The sequence below is a fragment of the Lichenostomus cassidix genome, unplaced genomic scaffold, assembly GCF_008360975.1.
Source record: "Lichenostomus cassidix isolate B80296 unplaced genomic scaffold, HeHo_3.0 HiC_scaffold_33, whole genome shotgun sequence".
In the NCBI taxonomy this organism is placed as follows: Eukaryota; Metazoa; Chordata; class Aves; order Passeriformes; family Meliphagidae; genus Lichenostomus; species Lichenostomus cassidix.
In genome coordinates, this window is record NW_028147632.1 from 41,999 (window position 1) to 68,748 (window position 26,750).

The 26,750-nt window shown below is 50.3% G+C and overlaps 1 protein-coding gene across 1 annotated transcript; it reads left to right on the forward strand.

The window, feature by feature from the left end:
• The first annotated feature begins 1,573 nt into the window (after positions 1 to 1,573).
• LOC146421270 (uncharacterized) lies at positions 1,574 to 17,632 on the forward strand. Its single transcript, XM_085047136.1, has 7 exons — positions 1,574 to 1,684; positions 2,627 to 2,705; positions 3,489 to 4,408; positions 10,245 to 10,366; positions 10,625 to 11,093; positions 11,741 to 11,819; positions 12,005 to 17,632. The coding sequence occupies exons 1-7, from the start codon at positions 1,598 to 1,600 to the stop codon at positions 12,835 to 12,837; spliced, it is 2,589 nt and encodes an 862-aa protein (XP_084903262.1). The 5' UTR covers positions 1,574 to 1,597; the 3' UTR covers positions 12,838 to 17,632.
• Positions 17,633 to 26,750: the final 9,118 nt, after the last annotated feature.

Here is a 26,750-nt window from a genome sequence, read left to right on the forward strand (position 1 = left end):
GGTGCCATCAGGTTCTCATTCATCATCTGTGCAAAAAGCAGGGCCTGCACTAATCATAGATACCCGTCTCCACTTCTCTGTCTCTCTTGCCATCCTGGTGCCTCTCCCCATCCCTCTCTGGTTCCCAGGATCCCATTTTCTGGCTCTTTCTCTAGCTCCTTCTCTCCTCCCTCCTGCTTTTCTCTTCTCTCTTTTCTTTCTGTCCTGCTGGACAAATGAGGCAGCCCAGGTGGGACCTATGAAGTGAGGGGTGGCCTGACCAATAGTTCCAGAGGGGCTTTCAGGGTTCTTTCATTAGTGCCTGTATTGGGTTTGTGTGGCTAGGTTTTAGTGATGGGGAGGCTACAGGGGTGGCTTCTACAAGAAGCTGCCAGAAGCTTCCCCTGAAGCCAACACCAGCTGTCTCCAGGATGGATATGCTGCTAGCCAAGGGTGGGTAAAACAGAGATGGCAGGAACACTGCTGGGATAAGGGATTTAAGTAGGAAAAATTATTGGGCAGATGGAATTGGATCCAGAGAAGAGCAGAGTGAGAACATGAGAGAAGAGCAGCTCTTTAGACATCCAGGGCAGTGCAGAAGGAGGGGCAGGAGCTGCTCCAGGTGCTGGAGCTGAGATTGCCCTGCAGCCCCTGGAGGAGCCCACCCCGGAGCAGGGAGAAGGCTGAAAAGAAGGCTGTGAGCCCATGGGAAGCCTGTGCTGGAGCAGCCTCCCTGCAGGGCCCTGGGGATCCCTGGAGAGAGGAGCCCAAGCTGAAGCAGCTTTGCTGGAAGGACTTGTGGCCCTGTGGGAGACCCACACTGGAGCAGGAGAAGGACTTCGAGTCCTCTGCCTGAGCAGCAGGAGGAACAAGTCGTGATGAACTGACTGTGACCCCCATTACCTGCACCCCTGGAGGAAGGCGGGAGAGCCCGGAAAGGAGGGAGGGGATTGGGGAAGGCGTTTATAAGATCTATTTTACTTTTCATTATCCTGCTAAGATTTTGATAGGTTAATTAATTAATTTGAGTAATTAATAAATAAATTAATTCAATTCCTATCCCCAAGTTCAGTCTGTTTTGACTTTGAGTGCCGTCCCTGGCCCGGCCGGTGCTGCTGATGCATCCAGCACACGGACAGCCCTCCTGGCTGAGAGGGCTCTGCTGATCCAACTGGGCATCTATCAGGACCCCCAGGCCCCTTCCCGCAGCTGCTCTCCAGCCTCTCCTTCCCCAGCCTATGCGCACAGCCAGGGTTCCTGGAAGAGGAGGAGGAATAGAAGAAGAAGGGATGAAGAAGAAGAAGCAGGGGGAGGACGGATGAAGGACAAGGAGGAAGAGTAAGGATTCAGCAAAAAGAGAAGTAGCCAGCGGAGAAGGAAGGGAAGAGAAGAAAGAGGAGGAGGAGGAGCAGGAATAGGGGCAGGAAGAGGAGGAGCCACAAATCCACCGCCCTTTGTAACTGCAGCACGCCCGCCCTGGGAGCGTCGCTACTCCCCTCCGCATCCCGCAGGTGAGCGGGGAAGGGGAGCTCGCCGCAAATATCATGGGGGGTTGCTGGGAGAGTTTTTCTGGGAGGGGCATCTTTGGATCTTCCGGGACTCCAAAGCTGAGCCGGAAATGCCCCTTGGGGGGATATTGGAGGGTCCCCAGGAGGCGGGGGTTTTTGGGGTGGTCCCAGTAGCTGCTGTTGGAGGAGACCCGGCGGTGAGTGGGGGTATGCCGAGTTCCCGGAGCCGCGGTGGGGTTGGTCTTCCTGGGTCAGGCCCCGCCGCCTCCATTGTCAGCCCGCCCTCGTGGCGATCGCCTGGTACTGGCGGGGGGTGGGACACGGGCTTTGGGGGCCCTTCGGAAGAGCCGAGGTGTATGGGGGGAGCCCCGGAGAGGGGAGACTGGAGAGGGACAATACCAGAGCTGGGGGACCCCCAGCAGCCTGGGAGGGGGTTACCCCAGGACGCAGAAACGGAGGACCCAGAGAGGGGGGACTGCCGGCAGTCAGGAGAAGGGGATGGGTTGGAGAGGGCTCCCCCAAGGAACTCTAAAGTGGAAAACCCAGAGCAGGGGGAACTCTGGAACCTCCAGCATCTTGAAGCAGAGAGTCAGGGGAGAAGACACCCACAGGACTCCCAAAAGCCCCGGTATCCCTAAGCAGGGGGACCTTGGAGAGGGGGGAGCCCACTGGACCCCCAGCAGCCCAGAGAAGAGCGACCTCCAGAATCCCAAAGGGGGGAGACTTCTGGGATTCTCCAGACCCTTGGCATCCCAGAGAGTGGGGATCCCCAATACACGGAGGACCACCAGCAGCCTGGAAAAGGGGCCCACTGAAACACCAAAGTGGAGAGACCAGAGAGGGGGAACTCCTGGGAGATTTTTCTTTGGCAGAATCTTGATCTTTTGAAGTTTTTGGGTGGTGAATCTTAGTATTTTGGTGATTTTTCTTTTGCTAAATCTTGGTGGTTTGTAGTTTTTGGGGCTGAATTTCATATTTTAGAGAGTTTTTTGGCTGAATCTTGGGGTTTGGGGGGCTGTGTCTTAGTGTTTTGGAGGTTTTTTGTAGAGACAAGATGCCCAGTGACTTCTAAAGATGGATTTGGCCAGGAGGAATCTCCAATCCAGCACATTCACATCTTGTTTTTTCCCCCAAAACAGGATTTCTCATTCCCAAACTTTGGCTGGATGGAGGAGGAAGCTGTGAGGAAGAGGAAGATGCCCCAGGACAGCCAGGCAGGTGAGGAGGAAATCACTGCCCCTTTCCCCCTCTCTTCTGCTCCATCTCCCAACCCAGCATCACCCCCAACTGCAGGACAGCCCCACTGCCAATGCCGTTCTGCTGGGGATGGACTGGGGAGGGATGTCCTTCCCCTTCCCTCTGGCACGAAGACAAATCTCCTTCCTATTCTTCTTTCTTCCTCCTTCCTTCTTCTTTCTCTGTGTTTCTCCCGCTCCTTTCTTCTGCTTTTTCCTTCCTCTCCTTGTTCCTTCTCTTTCCTGTCTCTCGTTCCTTTTTCTTCATGCTACGTCCTCTTATTTCCTTTTCCTCATTCCTTCCTCTCCTTTCTCCTTCTTCCCCTTCTTCCTTCTCTTTGTTCCTTCTCCTTTTTCATTGCTCCCTGTCTTCCTTTTTTACCTTCCTCACTTCCTTCATCTCCCTATTCCTGCTCGTTCTTCCTCTCTCTCTTCAATCCCTCCTCTCCTTGTTCCTTTCACTCACTCACTTGCTCATTCCTTCTTCTTCTTCTTGTGTCCTTCTTCTTCTGTCCTTCTTCTTCTGTCTCCTTCTTCTTCTTCTTCTGTGTCCTTCTTCTTCTTCTTGTCTCCTTCTTCTGTCTCCTTCTGCTGTCTCCTTCTTCTGTCTCCTTCTGCTGTCTTCTTCTCCTTCTTGTCTCCTTCTTCTGTCTCCTTCTTCTGTCTTCTCCTTCTTGTCTCCTTCTTCTTCTGCCTCCTTCTTCTTCTTCTGTCTCCTTCCTTCTTCTCCTTCTTCTCTTCCTCTCCTTCTTCCCTCCTCCCCCAGGGAATGAGCTGCACACGGAGACCAGGGATAACAAACTCCCATGTCAGAACCTTGTGGAAGAGGCTGTTTTGAGCAGTTCCACAGCACAGGAAGTCAACAAGGAGGATGAGCCCTGGAGATCCCCCCAGAGGAGGGGCTCCAAACCCAGCCCAGGGAGCTCTGAGGAGGAAAGACCCACCCTGCTCCAGGAAGGTGGCCAGAAATCCAGCCAGAGCTCTGACCAGGTGATCCATGAGCAGGTTCATGACAGAGAAAAGCCCTACAAGTGCTTTCAATGTGGGAAAAGCTTCAGCTGGAGCTCCCACCTCATCCGCCACCAGAAGATCCACACTGGGGAACGGCCCTACACGTGTGGGGAATGTGGGAAGGGCTTCAGTCAGAGCTCTGACCTGGTGGTCCACCAGCGCCTTCACACAGGGGAACGCCCCTACAAGTGCTTGGAATGTGGAAAGCGCTTCGGCAAGAGGTCCAGCCTCACTTACCACCAGCGCTTCCACACTGGGGAACGGCCGTACATTTGCTTGGAATGTGGGAAGAGCTTCAGTCAGAGCTCCCACCTTGTCAGCCACCGCCGGCTGCACACAGGGGAGCGGCCATACAACTGCTTGGAATGTGGGAAGAGTTTCAACCGTAGCTTCAGCCTTGTCATCCACCAGCGTGTCCACACTGGGGAACGGCCCTACGAGTGTAATGAGTGTGAGAAGAGGTTTCGGACTGGCTCTGATCTTCTCATGCATCAGCAGATGCATACAGAGGAGAGGCCCTTCCACTGCACTGATTGTGGGAAGAGCTTCATCCGTAGCTCTGACCTAGTCAAGCACTGGCGCATCCACACGGGGGAGAGGCCCTACAGGTGCTTGAAGTGTGGGAAGAGCTTTACCCAGAGTTCTGCCCTGACCTCACACCAACGGACCCACTGGTAAGAGAAGCCCAAGCGTTCCAACTGCAGGAAGAGCATTGGAGGATCCATGTTGGGCAGAGGCCTGGTGACCCATGTTCCTGCTGATCCACACTGGAAGACACCTGGCTGGTGGTCTCCACATCCATCGGGATGCAGACTGACATTGGAAATTAATTGGGAAGAGCAGATTTCTAGACTGTAGACCCCAAAAAATCTCACCTGCTCCATCCAATAATTCCTTCCTGTGTCACCAAGCAACACTGGATGATCGTCATTTTCCAACCTAAATAATTCCACAATTCTAATTCTCTATGGCCCCATGGGTGTCTTGCACAGCCAAATGGTGACGGACTGGTGTAAAGACCAAAATTGTTGAGACAGTAGGGTGATGACCCCTCCAAAAAGGCTCTTCCACCCACCCAACCCAACCCCATGGATACTCACATGATGCTGACATGTAAATCTTTTTATTTTGACCTTGATTTTCTTTTGATTCCTGTTCATGCCTTAGAAACACCTGAGGTTGGGGTAAAAATAAAGAAATTGAATGAAGTCCTCTAAACCCCCACCATTTTACTGGGATTTTAGGGGCTCAGGGAGATATTTGGGGAGATGTGTGAGAGTTTTCTCCATCACCTTGCACCCCAAATCCAAGAGGGATCAATCCGTTACATCAAAATGACTCACTCCCAACCTAAAATAGCTCCATCCCACCCCTAAAGGGCATGAACCCACCTCAAAATGGCTCAATTCCACCCCAAAAATTACATAATCCCACAGCACTCCCAACTCCCAAAACATGGGGTAGGATGTGGCTGGGAGGAGTGGGATGGAGTTTGGAATAGAGGAATGGGGTTTGGGAGGGGTGGGATGGGATGGGATGGGATGGGATGGGATGGGATGGGATGGGACAGGATGGGATGGGACAGGATGGGATGGGATAGGATGGAGGAAATAGGGCTTGGAAAGGGGACCTTCATATCCAGGAGGGGGGGGGATTGGGATTTGGATTGGGAGTGATAGGATGCAGGCTGGGGGCTGGAATTAAGTTTGGAATGGATGTGATCCAGAATAAGATAGCAAAAGATTGGGGATGTTAAGAATGGGGTGGGACCATGTCCATGAGAATGTTTCAGGGTATCCCCCAAATCTGAGGTTTTGGGATATCTGCCATTCCTGAAGGGATTTTGGGATATTCTCCATTCCTGAGGGGATTTTTTGGGCACCCTGCATCCTGAGGGAGTTTTTGGGGTACCCAGAATCCTAGGTGGAGGACAGTGGGAGAGGGGGGATGTGTGGCTCTGGCATTTGGAGGACAGCCCCAGAAGTGATACAGGGAGCCCGTTTTGGAGAGGACCCTACTGCTTTTTGCTAATTTTGGGGCATTAAAAACTGCTTTTGGGAATATACTGCTCAATTTTGGGGTCTGAGGTGACTTTCCCTCATTTTCAGGGGCTGCAGTGATGCCCCCTCACTATGGGACGATGAGGTGACTATATTTTGGGAAGCAGCTTGCTGCTTTCCGCCAATTTTCAGGGTTGTAAATAGCTTGTGGAGGTCCCCTGCCCTCATTTTGGGGGGTTGGGGTGACCCCGTGGTTCATCCAATGGCTGAGAGGTTATGAGTGGCTTTTGGGGGTCCCCCGTTTGCGGGACACCCCCATGGAGCAGGGTGTCCCCTTGCTGCAGCCCCAGCCCTCAGGCAGCGCTCAGCTGAGCAGAGAGCTTGGCGCTGATCACTCGCCTGCTCCCCGCAGCACCCAGCGCTCCCTACCTGGACACCACCTGTGCCCCCCTCGCCCCAGCGCCCCCCGGGAGCGGAATTTGAGGCGGGGGGGAGGTGGAGGGTGCCCATGCTGGGCCCCCCCTTGCTGTCCCGGCAACTGGGGGCCGAGTGCGGGGGGAGCCCCGCGGGCATTGCCCGGCCCTGCCCGGCACGGCTGATGCCGCCCGCCAGCGCTGCGCACTGCTCCGGACTGGTGCTGCCAGTGCCGCGCGGGGCGGGGCCGCTTTGGGGACGCCCCCGGGCAGAGCGCTTTGGGCTGCTTTGGGGCTCTGGGCACCTGCAAAACCGGCGCTGGACATGGGGTGTGTGGGGGAAGCTGGGGCCCTACTGGTGGAACTGGGACTCCCCCTGGCTGCGGGGGAGGAGGGCGGAGGGGGGGAAAGGGGTAACAGTGGAAAAGTGGGAGAAGAGTTGGAATAAGGGGACCCTTGTTCTGAGGTAGACTTGGGGTAGGTTACCGTGCTGGGGGGTAGCTGGAGTCTGGGGAGACCACGGTAAAGGGTGGGGATAAGGGGAGGTGGGGATAAGGGGAGATGGGACAGCGGGTTGGAGCCTTGGAGCGTTCCCTGGGCCTTGGGGGCGAGGGAAGCAGATCCACACTAGTGTGGTTCCCAAACTCCCGGTCCATCCCTGTGGAGGTGATGGGGGGGTTTACCCCATTCCGTAGCTGGTGCTGTCGTGGGGCTAGGGTTGGGTTAAGGCAGCTGTGGTGTAGAGTGGAGGAAAGGGTGGCCATGGAGGACGAGAGGCAGAAGCAGGAGCAAGAGCAGGAGGAGTGGGAAGTGACAGGAGGGATGGAAGAGGAGGAGAAGGAGGAAGCTCGGGAGTCCACTGCCCACTGTACCACCCCCGGCAGCATCACCTCCTTCTCCCCAGTATTGTGCTGGTGAGCTCACCCTAGATATCTCGAGGCATCCCCTAGAGGTGGGGTTTTTTTGGAGGTGTCCCAGTGGCGGCTGCCAGCAGAGCCCCGGCGGTGGTTGGGGGAATGTGGAATCCCAGTACCGGCAGTGTGGGCGATTGTAAGAATTGACTCCGTGGGGTTTAGCTATGGGGGTAAAAATAGAGGCGAGAGATCTTCAAAGCATGAGGGTTTATTGCGAAATAGAGTGGGGGTGAAAGGCCTGTGAGCTGCAAGACGCGACTCCAAGCAGGCCAGCAGAAAGGGGCGAGAGAGAGAGAGAGCAGAAAGAAGAGAGCAAAAAAAGAGAGCGATTTGCCATTTACAATACAATAAATTGTCTTCTCTGTTGAATATTCAACTCTTCTTTAACCAATCTAAGACAAACTACAAGTCCTACAGCATTTACATACAGCCTATAAGAATCATCACATTACCATACAGGGTCATGTTTCAAACCTTAAAAAAACTGCCTTTTAGGGATTTCTGTCAGGCAGGTAGGGTCAGCCCCGGTCCTTGGACTTGCCTGGGCAGAGGGCATTGTTCTATCAAGAAGGGGGATTACCTGCCTTGGTCATACCATTGTTCTCTTAGTTACTCTACAACTCGAATCTTGTTTTCATTTCAATCTCGCTCATATTTTCCATATTCTCATCATCTTTTGCAAGGCTATCATATCTGTAAGGCCTTCCTATTTCATCTTCCCTAACAGGCGATGCCTGTTTTGGGGGCACCTGGGAGAGCCGAGGGGGAGAACCTACAAGGAAACTTACTTATCTTGCCTGCATAACATCCCAAGTAGGATCATATTTTTGTCTCAACTTTTTGCAGAAAGTCACCGACCTGAGCTGGGGCCAGGATGGAAAATGCTAAATGGACTAAAGCCCATCCCACCTTGGGCCCTGTAAACAGAGGCCCTGAGTGAGACCCTTGAAGCTCTGCTGGGCTGCAGCAGCTGTGACAGTGACCTCCCTGTGCTGGCGCCTCTCCGAGCCAGGAACTCTTCCGTTTGCTGCAGTTGGGGGATCCCTGAACAATGATGGGTCCTGGGCTGAGCCACTCAATTCCTTGAGGCTCTGCCCTGCACCCAGTGAGAAGGCATCCAAAGGCATCCAAAGTGAGAATTCTGCTGGATTCCAGGGGAATTTCCCACAGGGACCTCGTACAGACTGCTGTCCGTGTGTGCGCGAGAGTGAATCTGCCACAGCTAATGTCGTGGGAATGCTGCTCTCCTGGAGTCTGAAGTACTTTAGATTTATAAGTCAGTCAGGCCCATGAGTAAGTTGCTGCTGTGGTAAATTCTATATGAATCCTTTGCTAAATTGTTTAACTGAAGTTATAAGTTCAGTGAAGTTAAATGCTGTTAACTTAAGGTGCTGTTAATTTTCAGTTAAGTACCGTTAAGTTTAAGTGCTGTTAATTTGAATTTAAGTGTATTCATTTTTATCCTTACCCTTTCTATCCTTTTGTCTCCTCCCCTCCTGCCCCCCACCTCTACATAGATAATTTTGAGTTTAGTTTGGTGTTGATTGCTTGATTTTGGATTTTTGTTTCCCTCTTCTTGGTGTGCTTTAACCATCCAGTAAGGCAGAGTGAACCTTGCCAAGGAAGTTTGTCATGCTGTCACTTTTTATATGAGGCCTGTTTTTGCTTATGCCTTTCCCAGTGATTCCTCAAGTGACCTTAAAACACTCAATCCCAACAGAAGAACAGCTCTGCAGACATCCAACGCAGTGCAGGAGGGGCAGGAGCTGCTCCAGGTGCTGGATTGCCCTGCAGCCCCTGGAGGAGCCCACCCTGGATCAGGGGGATGCCTGAAAAGAAGGCCATGAGCCCGTGGGAAGCCCGTGCTGGAGCAGCCTCCCTGCAGGGCCCTGTGGATCCCTGGAGAGGAGCCCAAGCTGGAGCAGCTTTGCTGGAAGGACTTGTGGCCCTATGGGAGTCACATGCTTGGGCAGGAGAAGGACTTTGACTCCTCTGCCTGAACAGCACAGCTTGGCTGCTTTTGGGGTGTTAGCAACTGCCCTGTGCGGGGGATGGGGTGTGTGATGAGAGCTGAGGCCACACTGGTGATACTGGTGGTGGTGAGTGCCTCCTGGCTGGGGGTGAGGAGCTCTCGGATGAGCGCCATGCATGGGATGAGAAGTGGAGGTATGGAAGGAAAGAAGGGAAGAAGGTGGAATAAGGGGGGGTGTGGGATCCCCAAACTGAACGAGAGAGAGGGTCGGTCACCCCCTAGCCTGGCTGGCGCGAACTGGGGTTTGGGTGGATGATAAGAAAGAGATGAGAGAGAAGGGAAGAGGGGAGGTGGGCAGTAGGAATGGGGTTGTCATGGAGGTCCCTTTATGCTCCCCATCACTTGATCTCTGGCATGATTCCCTGGGGCTCTGAGTGGGTTGGATCCACACTGGGGGGTCCCCGAGAGCCCTGTCCCCCCCTGGAGGGCTCATGGGGGCTTCCCCCTCACCCAGCAGCTGGTGCTGTGGTGGCTATGGCGCCGAGAGGGGTGGAAAAGGGGATTCAGCGATGGCCCTGATGTCCCAACCTGCTGTGGTGCGCTGGGGGCTGCTGGGGGGGACTGCTGGGGGGGACTGCTGCCCTGTCTTGCTGCACCCAGAGAGGTGTCCCAGTGGATGGGAAAGGCTTAGTGTCACTTCCTTAACAGCCCCAAGCGGATGAGGTTCATGGACAGGAACATCAACACCCGGGAGCAGCTCGGGCGCTATGGCGGGGACATCCCAGATGGGGAAATCCAGGCCAGGCACTGGAACAGCCACAAAATGGCTGGAAAACAGACAGACTGTCCTGGACAGGTTCTGCTGGCACAACAATGAGCTCTTGGTCCTGTTCGCCGTGAACTGGAGAAGTGAGTGTAGGGCAGGGTATGTCCCAGCTTCCCTCTCGTGGTTTAGGAATGATATTCCCCAATTAGTGTTCCCACTGGAACACCCCAAACCAGGTGCCAGTAGTCTCCGCCCGTCGCCCTGAGGTGGTCTGGAATAACCCCAGGGTCCTGGATGCACCCCTGTAACCCTGTCCTGGCCAGAACCAGGACAGCAGCCCACCTCCCTGCCCCATGTCTGATGGACACTTCACCTCGATGTCCTCCTGGCCTTCATCATCCTTGGGGGAGGTAAATTTTTGTTTCCTTTTTCTTGGTGTGCTTTAGGCATCCAGTAATCTTCTCCCCTTCTATCCCTCCTACTTCTCCTCCTCCATCCCTTCTCCTGTTCTCCCCAAGACCAGCACCCACCCTTGGTCCCCGGTTCCCATCCGCTGGAACACCTCTCTGTGGGCAGGGACACAGGCCATGGCGTGACCCCCCCACCCGCCCCAGCAACTTCCAGCACCCCACAGCAGGTTGGAAGCCCACGAGGCCACCCCGGCCCCCCCTTTCCTACTCCCCTCTGCTCCACGGCCACCGCAGCACCGGCTACTGGGTGCCCACGAGCCCCCAGGGATGAACAGGTGTGTTGGAGAATCCCCCCACAGTGTGGATCTGCCTCCCCCAGAGCCACGGACAACCCCTCCAGTGATTAAATAATGGAGATACAAAGGGACCCCCTTTGAGAACCCCTTTCCCGGTGTACCACCTCCCTTTATCCTCCTTCTCCCACTCCTTTCCCATCGCCCCCCAAATCCCAGCTCCCCCCCGCCCCACCTCGGTTTGGGGCTGACCCAGCTCCTCTGTCGCTCGGTTTGGGGGTCCCCCACCCGTTTTGTCCGTTCTTCCCCCAGTTCACATGTGTCTCGCACCCCCTCTCACGCCAGAGCTCCTGGGCCGCCGCCGGACGGATGGAGCGGAAGTGGGGGAGCAGAAGGAAGAGGAAGGATAGCTGAAGAGGAGGAGCAGGATCAGAAGGAGGAGGAGAAACCGGAAGAGGACGAGGAAGAGGAGAAGGAGGAAAAGGAGAAAAAGAAGAAAAGAAAAAGGAAGAGGAGGAAATTCGTGGGTCACCGCCCCCTGTATCCGCAGCCCTCCCGGCCCCTGGAACATCTGTCCCGCCTCATCCGGCAGGTGACCGGGGATGGGGAACTCGCCCCAGATATCTTGGATGTCCCCGGGAGGTCCCGGTCGTGCCTGTCGGCAGAGCTCGGGCTGCGGCGGGGAGGATGCGGGGTCCCCGGTGGCACGTGGAAATCGCCCGGCGTGGGTGGGGGACACCGGTTCTGGCGACCCCTGGCGTGGGAGACCGGAGAGGGGCAATACCGGTTTGAAATACCCCCGGCAGACTGGAAAGGGGGAAGCACAGAGTTGACGGGGAGGGCAGGATCCCCTCCACCCGGAAACGGGGAACGGGGAGAGGGGGCACTCCCGGCATCCTGGAGTGGGGGGAGCCTGAAGAGGGGGAAGCCTGGAACCGCCAGCAGCCGAAGCAGAGACTCAGGGGAGGAGGGACCCCTAGGACTTGTAAAACTTCCGGCAACCCTAAGCGGGACCCAAGAGTGGGAAGACCTCCAGGACCCTAAAATGGAGAGACCAGAGAGGGGAGAATCTTGGAGGGCTTTTTGCTGAATCTTAAAATTTTGGCGGGTTTTTTTGCTGCATCGTGGTGTTTTGGTGGTTTTCATGGACACAAGATGCCCGGTGACTTCTAGAGATGGACTTGGGCAGGAGGAACCTCCAACCCACCACACTCACATGTTGTTTTTCTCCAAACCCAGGATTTGTCATTTCTAAGCCTTGGCTGGATGGAGGAGGAGGCTGCAAGGAAGAGGAAGATGCCCCAGGACACCCAGGCAGGTGAGGAGGAAGTCACTGCCCCTTTCCCCCTCTCTTCTGCTCCATCCCCAGCCCATCATCGGCCCCAGCTGCAAGACAACCCTGCTGCTGACTCTGTCTAGCCAGGGATGGATTGAGGGGATGTCCTTCCCCTTCCCTCTGGCACAGAGGCAAATCGCATTCGTTCCTTGTCCTTCCTCCCCCAGGCACTGAGCTGCAGACCAAGGCCAGGGAGGATGAATCCCCACGGTGGAATCTCGTGGAAGAGGCTGTTTTGAGCAGCTCTACAGCACAGGAACTCAATGGGGAGGAAAAGCCCCTGAGATCCTGCACAAGGAGGGGCTGCAAACCCAGCCCAGGGAGCTGTGAGGAGGAAAGACCTGCCCTGTGCTGGGAAGGCAGCCGGAAATCCAGCCAGAGCTCCAAGGTGGTGGAGAAGCTTTACAATGAGGAGAAGCCCTACAAGTGCTTGGAATGTGGGAAGAGCTTCAGCCGGAACTTCCACCTCCTCCGCCACCAGATGATCCACACAGGGGAACGTCCCTATGAGTGCTTGGAATGTGGGAAGAGCTTTAGTCGGAGCTCCTGCCTGATTCGCCACCAGATCATCCACACTGGGGAACGTCCCTACACATGTAAGGACTGTGGGAAAAGCTTCAGTGACCGCTCCAACCTTCTCACCCACCAGCGCCTGCACTCCAGGGAACGGCCGTACCAGTGTGGGGAGTGCGGGAAGAGCTTCAGCATCAGCTCTGACCTGATCCAGCACCAGAAGATCCACAGTGGAGAACGGCCCTACGAGTGTCCCGAGTGTGGGAAGAGGTTTCGGACCAGCTCACATCTCCTCCTGCATCAGCGCACGCACACAGGGGAAAGGCCCTTCCGCTGCCCTGACTGCGGGAAGGGCTTCAAACGCAACTCCCACCTCACTGTCCACAGGCGCACCCACACTGGGGAGAGGCCCTACAAGTGTCTTGAGTGTGGGAAGAGCTTCTCCACCAGCTCTGCCTTGACCACACACCAATGGAGCCACCAGTAAGGAAGGCCTTGCGAGTGCCCTGACTGTCAGAAGAGGTTTGTCTGCTGCTCCAACTTCATCAACCATCAGAGGACCCACACTGGATGATTCACAATGACCCACACTGGCCCAAGACCTGGTGATGCATGCTCCAGGTGGCCAGCATATTGGATTTGTGTGGCCAGCTTTTGGAAGCTGGGGGGCTACAGGGTGTCAGAGACTGAAATAGTTCATGCCTCAAACATTGAAAGAAAGTTTTGCTCATTATAACAAAAACTGTATAAACTACAATCAAAGAAGCCTCCCTGAAGATACCTGACTGGGACTTCAGACTGAAAGTCAAACTGATGAGATTAGATAAAGGGAAATGTTCAGTCATCTCAGGCTGAGGGAAAGGTATGCATCCACAAAGGCCAAACCCACCAGCTGCTCTGAGAATAATCCCTGGCTGAGTTTGGGGTGGGGGAGAGCACAGCTCATAGAAGACAGGTTTACACAGACTTCCTCACCAAGCCAAGGGGGGTGAGGGGGGGAGGAAGTTTGGGATGTGTGGTGTAACCTCTGGTCAGAGGCAATAACCGCCCATCTTCCGTTACACAAACTGCCCAGCTGTGGAACCCCCAACCCTACCGGCCTCATCCAAGGGACTTTCACGTGAGAGGCAGCTGAGGGGGTGTCATAATCCACCAAAGACTCCCCAAAGTGCTCCCCAGAGGCCTTGCACCACAGGATTGCATGTGACGCAACAGATCAAGAGTTTGCTGCAAGAGGCTGCCCCATCCCCCGGGGGGACATGCCTGGACTTTGGCCACGTGGCCGGACTGTGTATTAACTCATGGGATTCTGTGCTTTCTGGGGGGACCATCATCACCAAGAAGACCAGCTGGAGAGGATCAATGCAACATCGCTGGGATCCATGCATGGTGGTATTTTCTTTTTATTCTGTCTCTGTCACCCTCTTTCTGCCCCCCCACCTTTTTCCTTCTTGTCCTTTCCTTTCTTTTCCTCTCTCTCACTCATATTTACCATCACATAAAAGCCATACTATTGACTGGCATATGGTCTCATTTGCACCTTAATTCGGGCAGAGGTATTTCCAAAGAACCTTAATAATTGGATCATAACATTTTATTGGCATAGTCGGCAAGCATAAGATTCTCTAGGCACTAGAGAAAGTGCCTTTAACAATAGTGTGGTCTCCCCTGAGGAGATTTTTTCCTGTGGTTTCCTTCTGTAGGGACCCAGCAACTCCTAGGGATTCTGACGTAGTCTTCTCTAAGGGTGTTGTGGAGATTGAGGTCTCATCTGTGGGGGCCCAGACTCTTGGGAATTCTGATGCAGCTTTCTCTGTGGAAGGTGTGGAGGTGATACTTTCTTCTGTGGAGGCACAGAAACTCCTAGGGATTCTGACACAGCCTTCTCTGAGGGCGTTGTGGAGGTTGTAGTAAACTGATTTGGGGGTTTTAGTTCCCTTTTTGTATGTTTTGTTGTGAAAATCTAGAATTGGCAGGTTTCAGTCCTGTAGCCCATTCTGCTACTCCTGTATTGTGGGAGGCCCTCCTGTCTGTGGTTTGTGGTAGAGGCCTTTCCTTAGTTGTGCTTGGTGTTTTGTGCTGAGCTGTAAAGCTCCTGTTTCATGGTGTTGTGTGGAGCTGAAAAGCTCCTGTTTGGAAGGGCCCCATGCCCTTGTGGTTTTTGTCTGTGGTTTGTTGTGGAGAACTAGAATTGGCAGGTTCTAACCCTGAGGCCAATTATACAGCTGCTGCCTTGTGAGAATAGTGTTGTCCCTGTGCAGGCTTAGGTATTTGTCATGCAGCTTCCTTTGTTGGGGCTCTAGGAAAATTTTAGGGGAAAATTCCTGTCCTGGGTGACCAGTGTAAAGAAAATGTTGTATTGTCCTTCCTTGGTTAATTTGTTAGTCACCTCTCTACCCCTGGCCTGGACTTGGTGCAGGAAAAAAGAAAAAAAAAAAAAAAAAAAAAAGAAAAAATTAATAGGGAGCAATTGGTTACTAAAAGGCTGATTAGTTATTAAAAAAGGCTTTAGGCCATGGCATTGCTTGCCACTGAACTCGATCATGTCCAAAAAGGAACATCACTAGAACAAAAGGAGCTACCTGATAAGGCAAACTGCTCCAGGGCAAAAAGCAAAAGTCTACTAAAGCCGTGGGAAAAAAAGAGCAACTCAAATGCCTAATTCATAGAGTGCAACTCCTGCAAAACTTTTTAACAGCAGTCTCACTCCCTCCGCTGAACAGTCAGTCGGAGGTATCCCCACTGAAAACCTGTGGGAAACAGCAAAAGTCGTGCAACAAGCACTTCACAGAATAAGAACTAAAACTCCACCTAAAAAAGTAAATGCAATTAACAATTTGTTCCACTCAGGCATATATTGCCGGGGAAGCTTGTTTCTTTTCTTTTCTAGGAATGTCAAGCACCCTTGCCTCGAAGATAAGGAAAACAAGTTTGGGAGCAGAGAAACGGCATACAGCAAAATCATGACTAAATGTGATAACCATTTCTTCACGTAAACGCTGTCACTTCATGTTAGCAACAAGAAATTTTTTTCCTTTTAATGATCGGTCTAGTAGACCAAATTTTCACTTTTCTTTTATAGGAACCTACCAACACATGAAATGAAGCTGCGTGAAAGCCAATGAAAATTTAAAGTGTCACCATAATTGCTTGCATTGCCAGTTTGTTAATGTTTGTAATTTATTTGTGTTTTCATTGCAAGTGACTTGCTGGAAGATCAAATATTAGTTAAAACATCTTATATATTCTTAAGTTTTATTTTTGTCGAAGTTGTTTGGTCTTTTTACTGAAAAATAGCATGGCAGAAATCAAGTATGAGGATGTATAATTTGTCTCAACCAATTTTATCCTGAGAATTGGTATAAGAATTTACATAAATATGTACTAACCTTCCCAGTTTTGCCTTGGAAGGCTTTAAAATTATTATAATTTGGCTAAATTTATCGAGTTTACTAAATAGTGAATTAAAGAATCTTAACAAAATGCAAACAAATATTACATGAAAAATAACATAAAATACGGAATAAAATACAGAAAAGCCTTCTACCAGCTCTCAAACCAATGGCTGTTAAATCTCCTGCCATATATCCTAAAGAGAGTATTTTAACTTTGCCTCAAAAATTCAAAAGAAAAAAAACTACTTGGGATAATACAACTAAATTTAAAAATGAATTAATTTTGTAATCACACTGATTGTAAAGCCACAGTTTCAAATTTGTGTTGAGATTCAATTACAACAGTGCTATAATCTGTCTCCTGGAAAACAGCATAGCCCTAATGTAAAAATAAGCTTGCATAAGAACATTTTGTATGAAAATGTTTTGTGTGTTAATTTTGTATCATAAAAACTAATTTTCATTATATATATAATTATCCAGCAGAATAGGAATATTACCTATAAAATTCTTCCAACTATATGTGAATGTGGTTGAGAAGCAAACACACATCCCTGATAAATCCATTCACATTTATACCAGGATGCAAATTCAGTCAATTATACTATAAGAGCTGGCAATCCTCTTGAAACTTGGCTGACTGACACATGTTAATATGTGTATCTGTTGGGGATACCTGTCTATGAAATTAAAAATAAAAACCCGCTGTATAATTCTATAACCAATTTCAAAACATACTGAACCAACATCTAAGAGATACAATATAATGATACCCCTCACACCAACCACCCATTAAAAAAAACACTAACTCCTGGGGTTCACAGGGTGGAGGCACTGACTAATGAAAATTGAATTGATGATTACAATTGAATTTACACTTTGAACTACTGCACACTGTAACTCATGCTATTGCTTCTACTCATGCTATTGCTTCTACTCTTTCTATCTTTTCTATTATCTTTTTTCATCACCACCGTGCACAACCCATAAACTGAAGAAGATTGCTAGGAAAGAGACATTTATTACAATGTTTGAGTCACGGGGTGGCTGTCAGAGACTGAAATAGTTCATGCTTCAAACATTGATATAAAGTTTTGCTCATTATAATAAAAGCTATAAAAGAAACTGCAGCCAAAGAAGCCTCCATTGAAGATACCTGACTGGGACTTTGGACTGAGAGTCAAACTGCTGAGATTCCATAAAGGGAAACCTATTTCATTTCAGTCATCTCAGGCTGATGGAAAGGAATGCATACACAAAGGCCAAAGCCACCAGCTGCTCTGGGAATCATCCCTGGCTGAGTTTGGGGTGGGGGAGAGCACAGCTCACAGAAGACAGGTTTACACAGACTTCCCCCCCAGGCCAAGGGTGGTGGGGGGGGAGGAAGTTTGGGATATGTGGTGTAACCTCTGGTCAGAGGCAATAACCGCCCATCTTCCGTTACACAAACTGCCCAGCTGTGGAACCCCCAACCCCACCAGCCACATCCACGGGACTTTCACATGAGAGGCAGCTGAGGGGGTGTCATTATCCATCAAAGAGTCCCCAAAGTGCTCCCCAGAGGCCTTGCACCACACATGATGCAAGCAGAGTCTGCTGCAAGAGGCTGCCCCATCCCACGGGGGGACGTGCCTGGACATTGCCCCTGGCCTGAGTGTATATTTACCCATGGGATTCTGTGCTTTCTGGGGGGACCATCATCACCAAGAAGACCAGCTGGAGAGGATCAACATCGCTGGGATCAACGGATGGTGATATTTTCTTTATTCTGTTTCTGTCACCCTTCTTCTGTCCCCCCCACCTCTCTTACTTCTTGTCCTTTTCTCTCTTTTCCTCTCTCTCTCTCTCTCATATTTACTATCAAATAAAGGCCATACTATTGACTGGAATATGGTCTCATTTGCACCTTAATTCAGGCAGAGGTATTTCCAAAGAACTTTAATAACTGGATCATAACATAAGGGTGTCTTTTGTGAGAAGCTGCCAGAAACTTCCCCTGTGTCCAGCAAAGCCAACACCAGCCTGCTCCTGGATGGACCCACCACTCACCAAGACCAAGCCCAAGCCCATTGGCGATGGCAGTGACACCTCGATAATGGGATAATGGATTTAAGAAGGAAATACTTCTTAAGCAGATGGAATTAGGTGCAGGGAAAAGCAGAGTGAGAACGTGTGAGAGAATCAGGGCAGTGTAGAAGGAGGGGCTGGAGCTGCTTCAGGTGCTGGAGCTGAGATTACCCTAAACCTGCTGCAACTCAGCTTCAGCCGTTCCCTACAGTCCTGTTCCTGGGCACCAGAGTGAAGGTGTTTCCACCTGTTCCCGCCGCATCTGACTTGCCATGGATGTTGCCATGGCAACCAGGGCTGGGACCCCGGTGTACACATTAAGAGATTGCCTGCAGCATCTTAAGGAGGAATGAATGAAAACATCTGCTTTTATTTGAGATGCTGACACAGTGCTACAAGATGCTTTATCAGTTCATATGAGAAACTGATTAATTAAGGCTGCTCCTCCTGCATATAAAAATGTCATCTTGACCCTCTTACTTAACAAAACAGGAAATCCAACATAACATGTGATAGAAAAAATACAGCAGTTAGGGGATTTGGGAGAATGGGGGACGCGTGGATCTGGAGAGAATAAATCAGACTCCCAGTCCAGAGGAGATAATCGACTCATGAAAAGAAATATTTGCTGCACTTCTGAAAGATGGAATGGTGTGAGAAGATAGATGGAATTCCCAACTAATGTAATGTGGCAGATTTACAAACATTGTGGGCTGAATAATCCAAATAAGAAAGTACAGAGTTCCCAACAAAAAATTAGGGCCCAAAGGACACAATTCACCCATCGGCCCCACCTTTGGAACCTTGGTGGGGCATTCCAGCTGCCCATGGAGGGCCCCCACGGGTTGGTTGGAAGTTCCTGGGGGAAGGAGGATTGGGATCCATACACGGACTTGCTGTACCCCTTATGGGAAGCCCTGAAAATAGAAGTGTATCATAACCAAGACTAGGAAATAGGCCAAGCTCCAGCACAGGGAAGGGCATGAAAGGATCAGCATCCCATGTGGAGCTTCAGATCTTTTTGAGAAATCAGTCCACTCAATGATTTAAGCCTTTTTGAATACTGGAGTGGAGGTCTTGCTTATTTATGGAAATCCAAAAAGATTTAAGAACCTAGGTGTGGTTGTGGGTTTTAACACTCCTGTCTCTAACAAATCTTTAATTGTTAATAATATTTTCTTCCTGCCCTCCAGGAATACTATACTACTTCAAAGAGACTGACTTTGTGGCTGGAGGAATTTCTGCTGGAGGCATTTTTGCCTTTCCAACCAGAATAGGCCTCATACTAAGATATGGTTTGGTCACAAATTGATACTGTCTGTCTGGTAATTCTGGGGTTAAGCCCTTTAAGAGATTGTATTGGATTGAAAACAAACCAGTGGGAGATCACAAGTCAAGATTGAAATTAAAAATAAGTGAAATAATACAAGGAAAAGCACTGACAAAGTCAGATACAACCTAACACCCTGTTAGGGTGGTAGTAGCAGTCCAACTGAAGTAGTCCAGTTGAAGCGGTGATCCTGTGAAGGTCTAGTCTCCAGCTGAAGATCCAGTAGTAGCTCTGGTCCTCTGGGAATCCAGTAGACAGGGCTAACTCAGGCAGTTCCAAGGCCAGGTTATATCCAGGTGGGAACACCTGGTTCCTCTCTCCTGGGCAGAGCATCCCACAATGGGATGAGATAAGTCCATGAGTAACACGGTGGGTCCCTGATGGCCCATTGTCTGTCATGTGGGGTGGGTCATTAGCAGCTGGTAACAGCTAACGGATGGCCCATTGCCTGTCATCCGGAGTGGGTCATTAGCAGGTGATAGCAGCTAACGGCCCACAGCTGGTGGTAATAGAATACTTAACTACATCTATATTGCAACCTAGGACATTATCCACCCCTTATTCTATTACCATCTACACAGTTCTCACTTAAGATAAGTCTCCTTGTGGTACACAACAGGTTTCCCCATCTGCCTGCATCACCCACCAACTATACCCAGGTCCTTGGGCAAAAACCACTCCACGGATGGGTTTGCCTTTGCCTGAGGTGGGACTAATCCAAACAGTCTTTCCTAAAAAACCTCTTACGTGTACCACAGGGACTTTATCTCCATCCACTGTGTGCAAAGGTTCGGACTCGGCAGGACCGGCTCGATTGATAGAACCCCTTGTGTTAACCATCCAGGTGGCCTTTGCTAAGTTCAGTTCCCAATTTTTGAAGGTTCACCCGCCAAGTGCCTTCAAAGTTGTCTTAAGTAGTCCGTTGCACCGTTCAACTTTCCCGGCAGCTGGTGCGTGATAGGGGATGTGGTATATCCATTCAATTCCGTGTTCTCTAGCCCAGGTTCTTATGAGGCCATTCTTGAAATGGGTTCCATTGTCAGACTCGATTCTCTCAGGGGTACCATGTCTCCACAGGACTTGCTTTTCCAGGCCCAGGATGGTGTTCCGGGCAGTAGCATGAGGCACAGGGTAGGTCTCTAACCATCCCGTGGTTGCTTCCACCATGGTCAGCACGTAGCGCTTTCCTTGGCGGGTTTGGGGAAGTGTGATGTAGTCAACTTGCCATACTTCCCCATACCTGTACTTTGACCATCGTCCACCATACCACAGAGGCTTCACCCGCTTGGCCTGTTTGATTGCAACGCAAGTCTCACAGCTGTGGATGACCTGTGAGATGTTGTCCATGGTCAAGTCCACCCCTCGGTCACGAGCCCACCTGTATGTCGCATCTCTCCCTTGATGACCAGAGGCATCATGGGCCCAACGAGCTAGAAATAACTCTCCTTTGTGCTGCCAGTCCAGATCCACCTGTGATACTTCCACCTTGGCAGCTCGGTCCACCTGCTCGTTGTTACGATGCTCTTCATTAGCCCGACTCTTAGGTACATGTGCATCCACGTGTCGAACTTTCACGGTCAGCTTTTCTGCCCGGGCGGCGATGTCTTGCCAAATCTCAGCGGCCCAGATGGGTTTTCCTCTGCGCTGCCAGTTAGCCTTTCTCCAGCGATCTAACCATCCCCACAGTGCATTGGCTACCATCCAGGAGTCGGTGTAGAGATAAAGCCTTGGCCATTTCTCTCGTTCGGCAATATCCAAAGCCAGTTGGATGGCTTTAAGCTCCGCGACCTGGCTCGATCCACCTTGTCCCTCAGTAGCCTGTACAGCTTGTCGTGTGGGGCTCCATACTGCAGCTTTCCATTTCCGATCTGTGCCTACAATTCAGCAGGAACCATCGGTGAAGAGGGCATAGCGTCTTTCACTCTCTGGCAGTTCATTATACGGGGGTGCTTCCTCGGCACGTGCTACTTGCTCCTCTGCATCTTCTGAAGATAATTTGAAAGTCTCACCTTCAGGCCAGTTTGTTATAATTTCCAGAATCCCAGGGCAATTTGGGTTTCCAATACGGGCGCGCTGTGTGATGAGGGCAATCCATTTGCTCCACGTGGCATCAGTGGCATGGTGGGTAGAGGGAACCCTTCCCTTGAACATCCACCCCAGCACTGGCAGTCGGGGTGCAAGGAGAAGTTGTGTTTCTGTGCTGATCACCTCTGAGGCGGCTTGGACTCCTTCGTAAGCTGCCAAGATTTCTTTCTCGGTGGGAGTGTAGTTGACTTCAGACCCTCTGTAACTTCGACTCCAGAATCCCAGTGGTCGACCTCGGGTCTCACCAGGCACCTTCTGCCAAAGGCTCCAGGACAGACCATGGCTCCCGGCTGCAGAGTAAAGTACATTCTTTACCTCTGGTCCTGTCCTGACTGGTCCAAGGGCTACCGCATGAGCGATCTCCTGTTTGATCTGGGTGAAGGCTTGCTGCTGTTCAGGGCCCCAGTGGAAATCGTTCTTCTTGCGGGTTATGAGGTAGAGAGGACTCACGATCTGGCTGTACTCAGGGATGTGCATTCTCCAAAAGGCTATGGCGCCTAGGAAAGCTTGCGTCTCCTTCTTGTTGGTTGGTGGAGACATCGCGATGATCTTATTAATGACCTCAGAAGGAATCTGACGCCCTCCGTCTTGCCACTTTACTCCCAGGAACTGGATCTCTCGGGCAGGTCCCTTGACTTTGCTCTTCTTGATGGCGAAACCGGCTTCCAGGAGAATTCTGATGATTTTCTCTCCTTTCCCAAATACTTCCGTTGCTGTGTCCCCCCACACAATGATGTCATCAATATACTGCAGATGTTCTGGAGCCTCACCCTTCTCCAGTGCAGCCTGGATCAGTCCATGGCAGATGGTGGGACTGTGCTTCCACCCCTGGGGCAGTCGGTTCCACGTGTACTGCACACCTCTCCAGGTGAAAGCAAACTGAGGTCTGCACTCTGCTGCCAGAGGAATGGAGAAAAAGGCGTTGGCAATGTCGATGGTCGCATACCACTTCGCTGCCTTGGATTCCAGCTCGTACTGAAGTACCAACATGTCTGGTACAACAGCACTCAGCGGTGGTGTGACTTCATTCAGGCCACGGTAATCCACTGTCAGTCTCCATTCTTCACTGGACTTACGCACCAGCCATATAGGGCTGTTAAAGGGTGAGTGAGCCTTGATGACCACCCCTTGGCTCTCCAGTTCCTGAATCATCTTATGGATGGGGGCCACAGAGTCTCTGTCAGTGCGGTATTGCCGGCGGTGCACCGTTGCTGTAGCAATTGGTACCCGCTGTTCTTCAATTCTCAGTAGTCCTACAGTAGACAGGTTATCTGAGAGACCAGGCAGGCTATTCAGTTGTCTTATGTCTTCTGTCTCTACGGCTGCTTTCCCGAAAGCCCAGCGATGTCCCTTCGGGTCCTTGAAATATCCACTCCTGAGATAATCTATGCCGAGGATGCATGGGGCGTCTGGACCAGTCACAATGGGGTGTTTCTGCCACTCATTCCCAGTTAAACTCACTTCAGCTTCCAGTACAGTCAGCTGCTGGGATCCTCCTGTCACCCCAGAAATAGAAATGGATTCGGTCCCCACATACCTGGATGGCATCAGGGTGCACTGAGCACCGGTGTCAACCAAAGCCGTGTATCTTTGTGGGTCAGACGTGCCAGGCCATCGGATCCACACAGTCCAATAGATCCGGTTATCCCTTTCCTCTACCTGGCTAGAGGCAGGGCTCCTCTAATCCTGTTTTTGGTGCATGATGTTCTTCTGTAAATGTGTTCCTGAGGTTCCTTCAAGAGGATCAGTCATATTATCATTTCCATTCTGTCGGGGGTTCTGTCCACAAGAGACTGGGGCAGTGTTATACCTAGATGAGCTTCTTGAGGTGGATGTTTCTGTTTTCAATTCACGTACCCGGGCTGCTAAGGTGGAGGTGGGTTTCCTATCCCACTTCCTCAGGTCTTCCCCATGCTCTTGAAGGAAAAACCAGAGGTCACGTCGTGGAGTTTGTTTTCTTTCCCTGACTGGAGTACGTCTGCTCCTGATGGCAGAGACTCGGGTTGGTTTCGGTGTGGCATGGAAAAATCTTTCTGTGAGCTCTTTCCTTAGTTTCTGATGGCTCTCTTCAATCAATCTCCGGACTTGCTCGGCCAGGTTTGTTTCTACCGATGAGACCTGGGTGTGTAGTGGGGCGGTGACAGTGTCCTCATAAATTCTCAGTTTGTTTGCTAACACGCCCACCTGGTCTTCGCCTTCCCTCCACTGCAATGTTGCCAGGTAACGAGAGTATATCTCTGGTCCGAGCCGCGCGAATCTTAGCCACATTTGTGAAGTGCACTGGACGTTATCTGGGCTCTTGGGGAATCTCTCGTTGTCCGAGAAAATGATCTCTAGCACGGCCAATTCCCTCAGGCATCGGATACCTTGTTCTATTGTGTTCCATTTTCTTTGGTGCATCTGGAGGTCTTCTTTGCACAGGTATCTGTCCCGTACACTCGCCAGCAATCACCGCCAGAGGCTGAGAGTTTCCTGGGTTTTCCCAATCCCCTGGTCAATAACCACATCCTGGGACAGGGATCCCAGTTGTCTGGCCTCACTTCCATCCAGAATAGTGTCATTAGCTGTGGCGTCCCAGATACGGAGCAGCCAGGTCAAGATGGACTCAGTCACCTGCCGGGTGAATTCCCTCCGTAGGTCACGCAGCTCCCCCAGGGATAGAGAGCGAGTGATGATCTCTGGCTCTGTCTCTTCTGCTTGGTGAGATGGTCCTGCCGCATCCTCATCAGTCGCTGTGCGGACTGACTTGCTCTTGGATTTTTTTTTCTGGACGGGGGCAACCGCTACTGGCTTTGGCTGTTCTGATTCGGCAATGGTCTGTGTTGAGACATTGACTGCTCCTTTGGTTCTTTTCCTGGTGCCTGCTGACTTGTTTCTTTTCTCCTCCTCTTCGAGAAGACGCTGTACAACACCAAGTATTGTTCTGTTTCTCAGCATGAGGTACACTGTGCTGGTCGCAGAGAAGAAAGAAAACAGAACTAACAGGAAGATTATGCCATCCTTAGCATCCAGAGAGAACTCAATATTGTCAAAGATGGCTGTGCCTGGCCTGAAATGCTGGAAGAAACCGCTCTCTCCTCCTAGCCCCAGAGGGTGGGTGCGATTGCTGAGGAGGTCCCAGATGGAGCAGCTCAGGTTAGGCCAGGCAAAGTCGAGTAAATATACCGAATGGTGTTCATCGCCTCACAGGTTACTATGCAATAGGCATAATAAACCAATAGGGCAATTTTCATGCCATGCCCTGATCGTAACAAGAGCAATACGACGGGCAGATAGTTTCCCATTTGAGGAAAGATATAGAGAGCGAGATAAAGCACCCATATAGATAAGCTGAGCATCGTGGTGATAGGATTTCTGAGTTTCCCCAGGTCGAGCCTCACATTGGGCGCCAAAATATGTATTGGATTGAAAACAAACCAGTGGGAGATCACAAGTCAAGATTGAAATTAAAAATAAGTGAAATAATACAAGGAAAAGCACTGACAAAGTCAGATACAACCTAACACCCTGTTAGGGTGGTAGTAGCAGTCCAACTGAAGTAGTCCAGTTGAAGCGGTGATCCTGTGAAGGTCTAGTCTCCAGCTGAAGATCCAGTAGTAGCTCTGGTCCTCTGGGAACCCAGTAGACAGGGCTAACTCAGGCAGTTCCAAGGCCAGGTTATATCCAGGTGGGGACACCTGGTTCCTCTCTCCTGGGCAGAGCATCCCACAATGGGATGAGATAAGTCCATGAGTCACACGGTGGGTCCCTGATGGCCCATTGTCTGTCATGCGGGGTGGGTCATTAGCAGCTGGTAACAGCTAACGGATGGCCCATTGCCTGTCATCCGGAGTGGGTCATTAGCAGGTGATAGCAGCTAACGGCCCACAGCTGGTGGTAATAGAAAACTACATCTATATTGCAACCTAGGACAGAGATCAATTCCAATTATATACTTAGGGACTGGAACTATCATCGCTTAGTATTTTTGCCTTGGTAAATTTCCTGTTTTCATCTCAATTTGTGTTTGTACAGCTTGAATTTGTTCACATTGGGACGAGTTTTCTCTTTCTGAAGGAATACAATTAATTCCTTATATTGATATTTTAATTCAAGGGAAAAGTGAGAGAGGTATGCAAGATAATTTGGAGAAACTTAGAGAACATATGAGAAATAAAGGATAGGAGATGAATCCTAACAAAATACAAGGACTAGCACAAACTATCAAATTTTTAGGAATTCAGTGGCATTGTGGCAATCAGGAAAGACCTCCCAAGGCCTGATAGAAGACTACAGATTTTGCGATATCTCAAAATAAAAATGTAGCACAAAGATTTATTGGATTATTTGGATTTTGGAGACAACATATTCCTCATTTAGGACAAATTCTAGCTCCTTCATATAGTTACTAGGAAAAAATATTAATTTGAGTGGGGCAGTGAACAACAAGCACTTGAGTTAGCTAAAGAAGCCATCCAAAAGGCACTGGATTTGTGGCCTCTGGAAGAGGGAGAATTAGGACTGCACGTATCAGTACATGAGCTATATGCTAATTGAAGCTTATGGCAGAAACAAGGAAAAAGAAAGGTCCCTTTAGGATTCTGGAACCAAAAACTCACAGAAGCTGGAAAAAAATTATGCTCCATTTGAAAAGCAGTTGTTAGCATGTTATTGGACATTAATTGAAACAGAATAAATAACAATAGGACAAGTATTTTTATATTCAGAAATCTCAATTATGCATTGGGTGAAGAGGTCTCCTAAAACACATCAAATTTGATATGCACAAGAATGTGGCATCATATAATGGAAATGGTACATACAAGACCATGCTAAAGCAGGGGCAAATGGAGTAGCTACTCTAATGAAAACATAGCCAATGCCTCTATTGGATGGGACAAGTCATAACCCCATAGAGTTTAAACTAGAACACAATTCACTTGTTAGGTGAGGACAGTCTTTTGAGCAATTATCTGAGGAGGAAAAGAAAGGTGCATTGGTTTACAGATGGATAAGCAAGTATATAGGTGGGAAAAGGTTTTGGAATGCAGTTGCATACAATCCAGTATCTGAGAAACTTTTAGAAACAACTGGAGAAGGAAAAAGCAGCCAACATGCTGAATTAAATGCTATATATATGGCATTTAAACAGCACACCTTTGGGAGATGTCACATATATGCTGACTCCTGGTCAGTAGCTCAAGGATTACCTAATTACCTGGTTACCCACTTGGGCAGCCAAGGATTGGAAAACTTATGCAAAAAAAGACTGCGGAAACAAATTATGGATTAGTGTAAGGGAGCTAGTTCAAAAAACTCAAGTCACTGTGTTTCATATAGAGGCACATCGTGATACAGATACATTAAAAGGATAATTCTATTGCAGACAATCAGCAAAAATATCCCAAGCACATATTTATATATCACAAGAAGAATCTTATGAGGATTTGGCAAAATGGGCACACCAGAAATGGGGACATCTTGGAGAAAAAGCTACTTCTGGGTGTGCCTAAGACTGCAGAATAGCTATTTCACTTGATATGG

Coding starts and splice junctions, on each gene's coding strand:
- LOC146421270 (XM_085047136.1), top strand. CDS start 1,598: ATGCCCCTTGGGGGGATATTGGAGGGTCCCCAGGAGGCGGGGGTTTTT. Junction 1,685..2,626: donor CTGTTGGAGGAGACCCGGCG/GTGAGTGGGGGT, acceptor CCCCCAAAACAG/GATTTCTCATTCCCAAACTT. Junction 11,820..12,004: donor GCCCCAGGACACCCAGGCAG/GTGAGGAGGAAG, acceptor TTCCTCCCCCAG/GCACTGAGCTGCAGACCAAG.